The sequence below is a fragment of the Pristis pectinata genome, chromosome 9 (genome assembly GCF_009764475.1).
Source record: "Pristis pectinata isolate sPriPec2 chromosome 9, sPriPec2.1.pri, whole genome shotgun sequence".
NCBI classification, from domain to species: Eukaryota; Metazoa; Chordata; class Chondrichthyes; order Rhinopristiformes; family Pristidae; genus Pristis; species Pristis pectinata.
The window spans coordinates 99944235-99956610 of NC_067413.1; the positions used below are offsets into that span (position 1 = coordinate 99944235).

At 39.8% G+C, this 12376-nt stretch overlaps 1 protein-coding gene across 1 annotated transcript in view; it reads left to right on the forward strand.

Moving 5' to 3' along the window:
* si:dkey-22o22.2 (neural-cadherin) overlaps positions 1–12376 on the forward strand; it is a 209558-nt gene that overhangs the window by 96420 nt on the left and 100762 nt on the right. Inside the window, exons 2-4 of the mRNA XM_052022628.1 lie at positions 1962–2153; positions 3159–3384; positions 5702–5906. Of these exons, the coding sequence (XP_051878588.1) occupies positions 1962–2153; positions 3159–3384; positions 5702–5906 (623 nt within the window). The remainder of the gene's footprint in view (positions 1–1961; positions 2154–3158; positions 3385–5701; positions 5907–12376) is intronic.

Sequence of the window (12376 nt, forward strand, 5' to 3'; positions counted from 1 at the left end):
CTGGCAGAGTACCTACTTAAAAAGCTGCCAAATTCCTTATTACTTACATTGTTCATTCAATATCCCACAGTTTAGACCAAAGCAAGGTACTTATGAAGAGCCATGCCCACACCTTCCACCTTAACAGCTAGGTTATAAATTTGGTCTCTAAAGGCCTGTTTCTTTTATTAGATATCTCTTTTTATGTGTTTACACAACAAGGTTTGGTTATTTTTGATTATACTTGTGAATATTTTTGTCCATAATTTCCATTTTACTTTAATCCCTGCACTATTACTTTTACCCATTTCCTCAAAGTTTCATGCAGTCTTGAGCTCTCAGTTTTGTCTTGTTCCACCCAGTATCCTCCTATCCACCAATGGGGTTCTACTTACTTTTTGGGAACATAGTACTCTCAATGTGCATTATCTTCTCCTTGAAAGTCTCCCATTGCTCTGACACTGACTTATCTTCAGGTAGATGTTTCCGGACTCTTTTGTTAAATCACAGCAAAAGTTAATGACTTTCAATCAATTGAATAGATGGGTCTGCACCAAGCTTGTAATTGATTATACGTATTTCAGAAATAAGGTTTATTTGTGAGGGAGACTGGAGATATGATTTTATTTCACAGTATACTCTTCATAAAGATCTCTCACGTTTCTGCCCTGAGAGTCAGTCAGTGCCAGTGATACATACTTAATGTTTTATTAAAAGATTTTATTCCAGACAATGCAGTACTCCCACAGTCCTGCAGTAATGTGTCAGGTTAGATTACACTCTAGTCCTGAATTGGGATTTGAATTTATAATTGTCTGACTGAGGCTGGCATGTTATCACAAAGCCAAATTCGCACTTTTACAGAATCAACTGGGACCTGAAAATAACACTGTGCCCAAATGGAAAGGGATGAGGAAAGATTAGAGAGGCTTTGGTTTTACAGTTTGAAAAGATGCAATTAAGAAAGACCTTCGCAGAAATATGTAAAATATTAAATAGAATAGATGAGGTACAGATTATTCTTAATTAAGCCAGAAATGTAGAACCAGAGGACATACTTGAAAATAAGTTAGAAGTAAAATTAAAATACCAGCTTTCCTGTATTCAGAGAGGGATAAATATTTGAAATTAATCTTACAGGCAGCACCACAATGGCAGAAACCTTGGAGTCATTCAAGCAGCAGTTGCATGCTGTGAAATTGAGTCAGGATCAATGAGTTTTGATAGCAAAATGATCCTTTCTCATTCATGATGTCTCATTTTTATGTGTAAAAATTCTTCCCAAGTTATTTGAAGTTATATTTGAATCTGAATTTCCAAGGCAGTAAATCACCTCACATATTGGGGAAATTCTGGGTGTTTGATATTGCTATTGTTCTACATAATGTTAAAGATTAAACCTTTGAAATAAGCATAAGGCTTTTTAACTTGTTTTATGAATTTGGAATTCTGCACATTGAAAAGTTTCATGAAATATATAAGAGGCACCTGTGGTCCTGTTGCATATTGTGCTTTCATCCAAGAATCCAATTCTAGCTGATAGTTTCTTCAATTGAAAATATGATTAGTGGGATCGTCTTAACCAGCTATCAGGCAGCCCTGGCAATCTGCCTTATTGCAGAATTAAATTTCCACTCTCACATGGGGACATCATGATGACCAGGATGAGAAATATAACTTACTGAGCTTGACATTGAGAGACATTACTAGAATGTTGTGGTGTACCCAAACTTGATGCACAATCATGAAAGTCTTGATATTGACAATGCTGCAAGTGTGAGGACATTTTATGGTAATGGTAACTGCTATCATGTTGAACTTAATGGGGGACCATCATATCATTTCTACTGTTTTATTTCCCATAGGATGTCTCAATTAAAAGGGTTAAGATTTAATTGGAAAAATGTACAAGATGTAAGAAAAGTCATGATCCATTTGGAGAAGGATGTGAGAAAAATGTGATGATTGTTGACTCCTTGCAGGTGAAGATTGGTACCTTTGCCATTTGATGATTAAAGTGTTGAGGGAAAGTTTTCCAGAGTGGACAATGCCGCTGTTCCCTTACTTAACAGTCGTGTCTTCAGATGCTCCCAAGGGTACACCAGTTTTCCAGCTTTCTGCATGGGATGTCTCTGATCACTCTGCTGATGGAATGGAATACTTCCTGACAGACGGTAAGGAAGAAAGTCAGACAATCCTATTATGTAGGCAGGAATGTTGGTGTATTTTACATTTCCCTCACTTTCTCTGATCTCTGCCATACCTTGCTCATACTTCAGCCATGCCATTCCTGATCCATCCACCAGTCTAAAGGACAGAAGTTAGGTTGCCTTCCCATGCTCTATTCTTTCTTTTTTTCAGTTCTTAGATTACCGCTAATGTTTTTTTTGTCTTTTGTTCCTTACCTTGTCTGAACCCTGCCTGTACTTTGCTCTCCATTTGAGAGCTCAGACATTAATATCAACAGGCAAGTAAAATATTGGGCCTTGAGAACTGAGACTGAACTTGTCACCTACTATTTACACAAAACATTTCCTGGGGCAACTGAATACTAGTGAGGAACCAATAAAACCACTGGGCAGATCTAGAAAATATTTTTAGTCACATCTTGTTGCAACAGAACTGTCACTGAACAGCAGCACTGACATGAAGTTGGCTTGAATACCAATAGGACTGAGGTACTACAGTGCTCTGATCATGATGCCACTGATGGAATATTATGAGCTTCTAGGCTAGTGTTCGTAGGAAATGCTTTGACTAGGTGGCAATGTAATATGATAAATGTCTTTAGAAGTGAACTAATGGATTGTTATGAGTGGGTTATGGACAAAATGATTGGGCATATTATTATTTTATGTCACAATCTAATATGCATGTAACATTTGAATGAGTTTTTTCAATAAAATTACCCTTTATCTATGCAATATCACTTACCCTGCAGAGATGATATTGTTTGAAAAATGTTGATATTTCTTTAACTAGTGAAATTGATTGTACTAATATCACAAATTAGCTTTTGCAATGTACTTAGATTATGTTGCTGATTCCTTGCTTTAACTCCAAAGGCACGTAATGACTCTGCGTAGCAGAAATGTTATCAGAATAATTCAATAGCTAAAGGCTCAGATTTACATTGCTTTCTCTTCATGTGGCTAACATGTCATGACTGATACCTGCAGGGGGAGAGGAGAGATTTGAAGTTGACAGAAGTTCAGGCATCATCAAGACCACTGGCTTAACTCTGCTCAGAAACAATGAATATGTGTTGACTGTGCTGGCTGTCGATAAACGGAGCAACAAAGGTCCTCATGCATCAGTTTTCATTCTGGTTGGCTCCAGGCCCCCGCAGTTTACTAATGTGTCCTACAATGTGTTTGTTTCTGAAAATACCCCAGCTGGACAACCGTAAGTAGTAAATGACAGAGCTGAATAGTATAAGGCACTGGCTGAAACGCTGCCAATTTAGATACCCCCCCATTGCTCTACATTTCTGGAGAGCATCTCTAAATGTCAAATGTTGTTTTGCACCTGCAGCAAAATATTCTAGGAAAACAGTAATAAATACTGGTGAAAGGAATTAAACCCAGTTGTTCCATATATCCACAAAACACTAATTTCTTTATGAGAAGGCAATGACACAACAACACTGTAATATTTATCAGAAATAAATGAGATAAGATAAGATATTTATTTATTAGTCACATGTACATCGGAACACACAGTGAAATGCATCTTTTTGCGTTACTGTGAATGCGCTGGGGGCAGCCTGCAAGTGTCGCCACTCTTCCGGCGCCAACATAACATGCCCACAGCTCCTAACCCGTACGTCTTTGGAATGTGGGAGGAAACCGGAGCACCCGGAGGAAACCCACGCAGACACGGGGAGAACGTACAAGCTCCTTTAATTTCCTCATAGTCACCCCCTACGACAGCTTATGTGAAAGAAAACCTCCATATAAATGATGGGTATTTATTATGAAGTACAGGTGTGAACTCAGTCTGAGGTGCAGGGCAGTTTTACATATTCATTTACACTTTTGATAGGGGAGGGAAGAAAATTTGAAAGAAAACATTGTATTCATGTTGTGTGTATTATTATAGTGGCTCATGAAATATAAGCACACATTACGAGTATTAAATGACCACCTGAACTGATTCCTGATGACAGTGCAGAAGAACAAGTAAATATTGTAATCAAATTGTGTCTTCACATTGCCTCTTTATATATAATAAAATACCATATGAAACATGAGGAAGTTTGGACTTACAAAGAATTTGGAAGATCTCTATTTCTTTGCATATGGTGTAATAAGCATGTTCATGGTCTAAGACATTTAAATGTTTTCAGTTTATTTTGAACCTGAAACTCTATAATGCACATTTTCTGAATTTGCTTCATAAAATTAAAATACAGGTGTCTGGTGGATATTGAAAGCTAACTCACCTAGTTATCCAGTATTAGACCAGAGCTGCGTTTCAAGAGTTTTCAGAATACTTTTCACACTACTTTCAGAATTCCTACTGATGTAATTGCATTAGCTATACTGTTGAACTGGAGTTACAATCCTGGATGCTGCTTGCTGAGATCCTAGCATGACTAATGCAAAATGAACTTTACAGATGTAGGTCACAGCTATGGTCTGGCATGGAGATCTAGATGCAGAGCTCAAACACTACATGGACTTTTTTTATGCCCTTTCCTTGCTGGTCAGATACAAGTGCAGTCACAATATTAAGCACTTGATTCTGTTTTCTGAGTGTGTTATTCCTGCAGCCAGAGATAGCAATGTAATTTAGAGTTAGTTGCAAACTAGTACACTCTCAGCACCAGAGAAACAGGTCTATAATGGCTTGGATTTTGAGGTTGTAATGTTGTCATAACATCGTGAAGCTGACACCAACTTCTGGAGTATGCACATGTGCAGTTAAATACAGAAATGCAAACATTGTTGTCAGTGATTTCCTGTTCCTCAACGCAATGTACTGTTTTGCAGCCTTTTCCAACATGACACTATAAATCAGGTCTGGATCATAATTCCCACGGACAAATATTTCAAAATAAGATGGATTTTGAAATAGATACTTTTGTTCATGATAGTTCTGGTTCTACTTTAATTGAATAAACAATCCAGCTTTGTGCTGCATAAAATGATGAAACTATTAATTAAAAATTGTGCTTTTTACTTGCTATTTTGCTATTCCAAAATTGCCCTGTTTCATTGGCTTCTCACCCAGCTTATTGGCATCAGTGTTGCTGGAGACCTGAAATACTATAGAACTGATCTTTGTGGGTAGCGTTGGTTGGAGTCAGTGATGAACATCGTTGTTTTGTTGCTTGGTGACAAATCTAGGCCAGTATGGCATTAAGGCCAACAGTGTAAACCCTGAGAACTCAACTACATGGGTGAGATTTTAAAATAGCATATACCTATCATTTAAGGAGTACTCCTTAGAGATGAAAAAACTCAGTATCTGTCATGCTTCTTAATGGACTGAAAGTGAATAGAGAACAGACTAAGTCCATATTGAAGTTCTATAATTGTGCTAAACTAAGAAGATAAAATACAGTTGTTAAGATTGGTAGGAAAGCTAAATTTCAGAATTTGCAAGCGACTCATTAATTAAGTGGATATTTTGCATTTGTATTTTATGGTGCATAAGAAAGTATGTTATACCCCTGCAGTATTACTTTTCAATAAAAGTTTATGCTTTCTTTCATTAGAATTACAGTTGTGGAAGCCATTTCATTCCAGAGGAGGTCTCTGTCCTATTCCCTGCTGATAAATCCCAGCAATCTCTTCACTATAAATCAGGAAAATGGGGAGCTGAGTCTGATACACAGCATTGATTATGAAAGTGAACATCACCTCTACCATCTACTGGTGCGGGCACTGGAAGCTGGTACTGGTCTCACCAGTGTCACTGAGGTATGAGTACTTGATATCAGTAATATAAATAACCTTACTACCTCGATTAGTCTTTTGCTTTCTCAAATACATCTTTTCAGTAGGACTCATAATAAAACAAGAAATAATGTCAAATGTCAAAATGCTGTTTAAGTATTTTTTTGTGATATGGTTTGTTAAGGAAGTTAAGATTACTTATACAGTATTTAGAGCATTGGAATTATTAATATTTTAAATCTGTCAGGATTTTAAATCTTGCTTTAAATTTAAAGTTATATAATCATATTTGTGCAACTTAGAAACATAGAAAACCTACAGCACAATTCTGGCCCTTCAGCCCACGAAGCTGTGCCAAACATGTCCCTACCTTAGAAATTACAAGGCTTACTGATAGCCCTCTATTTTTCTCAGCTCCATGTACCTACCCAAAAGTCTCTTAAAAGACCCTATCGTCTAACTTAAGGAATATCTGTTCCCCAGCTCCTCTGCTATTTGCCACACTTGAGCCAAGGGTATACTTGACAAGGAATTCATTCACTCAGTATTGCTGCATGAAACAGTCACCAGGATGAGGAGGGCTGGGTAGCTCTGCAGTCTTCCTGCTCTCGTCAAACTGGCTCTGAAACATAATGAGAACCTGACCCGCATCCCGTCCTGCTGGTCCAGCTGCTTCACTTACCCTTTTGCAGCTTTGTGGGATCTGTTAACCTCAAGGTCTGAATTCTGAGGTTGTCCCAAGCGACAAGTTGACTGCAGGTGGTGGATCTGGAGGCCCATTCTGTGCAATACCCTGCTGGCCTTTTGCCTGTTGACTGCTGACAAATGTTGAAATGTCTCTGTCTATCAGAAGCATGTAAAAAATATTTTTAAATTATTTAAAAAATAAATTTGCTTAAGCACATTCCCTAAGCTGCTAGAAATTAATTAAAACCAGAAACAAAGTGTAATAAAGAAAAATAAACATAACCTTTTTAATCAAAGTCAGTGACCCATTTAGCAATGGAGACACAAGAAACTGCAGAAGATGGAACCTGAAGCAAAGAACAAACTGCAGGAGGAAATCAGTGGGTCAGGCAGCATCTGTGGAGGGAAATGGGCAGTTGACATTTCGTCTGGACTGAAGGCTCTCAACGTGAAACGTCAACTGTCTGTTTCCCTCCACAGATGCTGCCTGACCCACCAGGTTCCTCCTGCAGATTGTTTTTTGACCCATGGAACCATCCCCAAATGCTGAAGGGTGGATGTGAATTGTCTCTAGCTGCTCAGATCAGGACACCTTTGTTTCACTGCTGGACTCTGATACACCACCACATGACCTGCAGTTTGTATCTGACTTCTGCATTTCTTGCGCCTGTATGTTGTCAGACAGAAGATGTCACATACTGGAATTAACCAAAGCTTCCCTTTGAACTAAAGATTAGAACATTCTGGCTCAATATGTGAAGGGTTGTGGTGATGAATCTACTCCTGATAGTATTGCTGTAGCAGCAAGAACGAATGAAGAGTAGATATTTTAAATCAATGAGACCAAAACCTCTGAATAGTTCAGAGCAAATTCCAAATCCTTTCTTTTACTTTTTCTTTAACATAAAATGTGCAGGAATGCTCTGTCTTTCCATTTATAAGCTAGGAAGTGGAATATGGTGAGACAACTTGTAATCAATAGCGTGTCAGAAACTGACAGCCAAATTTAAGCAGTTTTTACAGAGGGGGGATGCAAATTGTGTGAACAACAAAGGCAGGGATTTTCTGATGAGAAAACACGCTGAAGCTGCCCTAAGCCCACTCTCAAGCTGTTGTGATACTGATTAATAGACTCACTCTCCTCCAATATTGACACCATCTGTGGAATCCATACATGAAAGTGCCAGTAATCCTGTAGTGTAATACTCCAGCTTGGACTAAATGGATTGCTGAGACTTTCTGAGCTGATTTTAATGAAATTATTTGTCACATGGTGTGGGGAATTTTTTTTTGTTTGTATTGATTTTGATTAAGGCTCTTTTTGTCTGTGAGAGATTTAAATTAGTGGACGAGGAAGAGCAAAATGAATTCTGGGCATAATCATATTTTATCTGATCATGTAGGTAGTTTCTTTCTACAATTCTGCCCAGGGTTTCCCTTGACGTTATACCTGAGATCAAAAGTCAGCAGTTTATAGTAGCAAAAAAGGTGATTTTCTTTAAGCTGTTCATAGAACTGCTTTTGCAAATGTTACAAGAACGAATAAGAGTAGATTTTAATGCTCGTATGTCTTTCAACATTCATATTTTATGCTTCAAGAAAGCAAACAGTACATGAGTGGGTTAAGGGTGTGGTTGGTCATTTGGCTACATGTTCTACCCTTTTCTCTCCCCACCCTACACCAATATACCAGATAGAGTATCTGTCATCAAGAAAGCATAAGGCTAGGAGACACAAGAGACTGCAGATGCTGGAAACTGGAGAATAGGTTAGGCTAACATAAAGCTAGGCTTGGCTCATATCAAGGATACAAATTAACAGCTGACTTGAATGACCAAAGGAGATCAGGCATGTTCCAAAAAACTTCGCTGAACAAGACCTGTGAACCATGCATGCGAAGATCCATACCTAATCAATTGTTTTGAATGAAAACGTTTAAAGAATCTGAATTACTCAATAGAAATTTATTTGTTACTTATGTAAAATTTATATAACAGTGTGAAGTGTATTTCATTATGAAACAGGATTTGTAAATGTTGTTTCAAAATTGAATTTTGTGTTTGTAGCTTTAGGAGTGATCTCTTAATTTCAATTTTGAATCCATGGAGGAACTTAATCAGAGCAGATTCTGCTGCGTGCCCACAACTTCAATGAAAGTGAGGCAGAATCTCCATTTATGTGTAACAGGAGTTTTCACCATGCTTCTGGTGAGGAAGAGAAGCTCTGAAGAAAATCCTATCTGCTAGCTAGGACACAAGAGTTGCAATATTTGCAGCGTGGTATTGAGTTGAGATTTGTCCTTGGGCTGCTTGAATAAGCATTCTGGTAAAGCAGTAGACTGAAAAGTTTCATGCCAGCATTCTAATGTTTTTATGAACTTAAATGGCATGATGTTCTCTTTCTCTTCCAAATCTGGGATATAGTTTCAGGATAATCCTTCCCCAGGTCAGGCAATTAGCCTTTCTTCCTCTTGGGGTAGGCCAATGAGTGAGAGCAGATTGATACATCAGTGGAGAAGGACAGACAATATTGACCTCATCCACACAGGAATTCTCGCATCTGATAATTACACAACTTTAACAGTATAAGCATTAAAACAAGGGAAAGCCCTTGGTCCAGCAACACTTTAATATTAACCCTAGATCTGCCATCCTAATGTCTGTGTATATGTTCTTATGGCAGGCGCACAGTTGGGAGCTGGGTCTGAGTGGCTTTTCCCTGACTAGGAAGCAGTAGCATCTCTGCTTTCCTGCTGGCTGAGACCTGTAGAATTCATCAGAACAAACCTGAAGGTTTCAATTGGTTTAATGCAACATCAAGTACATTAATCCACTGACCAATCAGCATGGGACTTCAGAAGAGTAACATTTCAAGATAATCCAAAATATGCCTTTTTGTCACACCCAAGCTACATTATTCACGTGTCCACGCTGGATGGGGCTTGAGAACAGTCGCTATCAAATGGGAGCCTGTACACAGGGGCACAATGACACAAGATTGTGGAATGAGGCTGGAGGGTGAAAGAGAGAGATGGAGAGAGAGAGAGAGAGAGGGAGAGAGAGAGAGAGAAATGGAGAGAGAGAGAGAGGGAGGGAGGGAGACAGAGAGAATCAATTGAGGCAGGGGTTAGAGAGCTGTCATGATTGGCGGGGGGGGGGGGGGCGCGAAGCTTTCCTTGAGGAGCACACCATCCAACTAATGCAATAAAACACTCTGAGGTGAATTGCGCCCAACTCCTTTTTGCTTCTGGATTTACTGAGCCATGAGGAGCCCACGAGGCAGCAATTAAATTCGAATCAGGCTCCCATTGTTCAGCAGAGCTAATTTAACTACTGTTAGCAAAATGCTGTTGCTTTCAAAGAAAGGACACATGCACTGCTCTCCATGTCTGGTTCTTCTTCAGAATCAAAATCAAACTTATTATGACTTATATGGCATGAAATCTGTTGCTTTGTTGCAGCAGTACTGTGCAAAGATGGACCATTACCATAAATTACAAAAATAATTAAACAGTGCAAAAAAAAGGAATAACGAGGTAGTGTTCATGGGTTTATAGAAATCTGATGGCGGAGGGGAAGAAGCTGTTCCTGAAGCGTTGAGTGTGGGTCTTCAGGCTCCTGTACCTCCTCCCTGATGGTAGTAACGTGAAGAGGGCATGTCCTGAGTGGTGAGGGTCCTTAATGATGGATGCTGCCTTCTTGAGGCACCACCTCTTGAAGACGTCCTCGATGGTGGGGAGGGTTGTGCCCATGATCGGGCTGGCTGAGTCTACAACCCCTCTGCAGCCTCTTGCGATCCTGTGCATTGGAGGCTCCGTACCAGTCAGAATGCTCTCCACCGTACATCTATAGAAATTTGCAAGAGTTTTTGGTGACATACCAAATCTTCTCAAACTCCTAATGAATTAGAGCCACTGGTGTGCCTTCTTTGTGATTGCATCAATGTGTTGGGCCCAGGATAGATCCTCCAAGATGCTGACACCCTTGAAGCTGCTCACCCTTTTCACCGCTGACCCCTCAATGAGGACTGGTGTGTTCTCCTAACTTCCCCTTCCTGAAGTCCACAATCAGTTCCTTGGTCTTGCTGACGTTGAGTGTGAGGTTGTTGTTGCAACACCACTCAACCAGCCGACCTAGTTCGCTCCTGTACGCCTCCTCGTCGCCATCTGAGATTCCGCCAACAACAGTGGTGTCATCGGCAAATTTATAGATGGCATTTGAGCTGTGCCTAGCTACACAGTCATGAGTGTAGAGAGAGTAGAGCAGTGGTCTAAGCACGCATCCTTGAGGTGCATCTGTGTTGATTGTCAGCAAGGAGGAGATGTTATTGCCGATCTGCACTGACTGAGGTCTCCCAATAAGGAAGTCGAGGATCCAGTTGCAGAGGAAAGGACAGAGGCCCAGGTTTTGAAGCTTGGTGACTAGTACTGAGGGGATGATGGTGTCAATCACTGAGCTGTAATCAATAAACAGCAGCTTGATGTATGTCTTGCATAGCCAGAGTCTCCGTGCCTCAGCACACTGACCTTGAGCTGGCTGTGTTGGGATTGAAATGTTCATCCACTACTTCTGGAACTGATGTCTGACCACAAGATTTGGGAAGGAGATGCAATGGTCTTTGTTGAGGTTCATCCCAAGCAACTGCATAACACAGAGTCCTGAACTCTATGGGCTTTGCCCAGCGACATACACAGAGATAAGCACCAGCTCCGATGAAAGGTGCTCTTAGCTTTGCTCAGAACGTGCTGTTTTTCTGATGCAAAGAGTTAGTCACAACCAAATGTTGTGGACTGGTTTAATGGGGAAAGGTGACAGTTTAAAGCTTTCCCACTGTTAAATGTTGAGGGGGGAAACTCAAGTTTGCTTGAGGAATGTATGTAAAGGAAAGTTGATGTCATGATAAAGTAAGGAAAGTGGAATGAGATAGCTTGTGTGGAACATGGTGACATATGAATATATTTGCCATATTGTTGCAGACTTTATGAATAAAGTATAATGTTTGTGATTTAAAGAAACAAAAAAGAATAATTTTTGGACAATCCTCACATATTTTGTCTTTGCTTTTGGGGTGATGGTGGATTTTATCCTACAACCCAGAAGTATTATTGTACTTTCTGCCTCTTTGGAAGTGCTATCACAAGTATGTACTATATTGAAGTTCAACGATTAATGCTACAGTGTTCTATTAATATGTTCCCTTTCAGGAATTTTTCCAGTTCTTTCTTATTTAATCTATGTCTGCTCTTAGGTTAGAAAGGAATAAGAGTATGGGAGATATTGAGAAGAAGTTATATGCCATATATACATCCATCCTGCTTCTTCATACCTTTACCTTTGAAGGACAACACCACTGTTACAGTCAATGACATAGATAGCACCTCTGCACTCAGCATTGGTCTCTAAACTTGCAAATGTCCAAAACTGGGCGTGATTCTGTTGGTGTGCTGAGACAAAAACACCTGAGAACCATTGTAAATGGTCCTTGGGCTTCACCAGGACAATCAGCCAACTGTAGGCAGCACTCAGCACCAAGGATTTCCCACCAGGCCAGGATCCAGGGGTAAATTCTGGAGGAAGAAAGTGATCAGAATGGGGGACGGATGATTGCGAGGGGCTAATCGTGGTCAGAGCCAGGTTATGGAACTCAGACAAGCACTGCTGACCTTTCTTGACCCCAAAGAACAGAATATTTCATTAATCATGGATTAAAATATCGTGGATTGGGGAGCATGCCTTATGAAAACAGGTTGAGGGAACTCGGCCTTTTCTCTTTGGAGCGACGGAGGATGAGGGGGGACCTGATAGAGG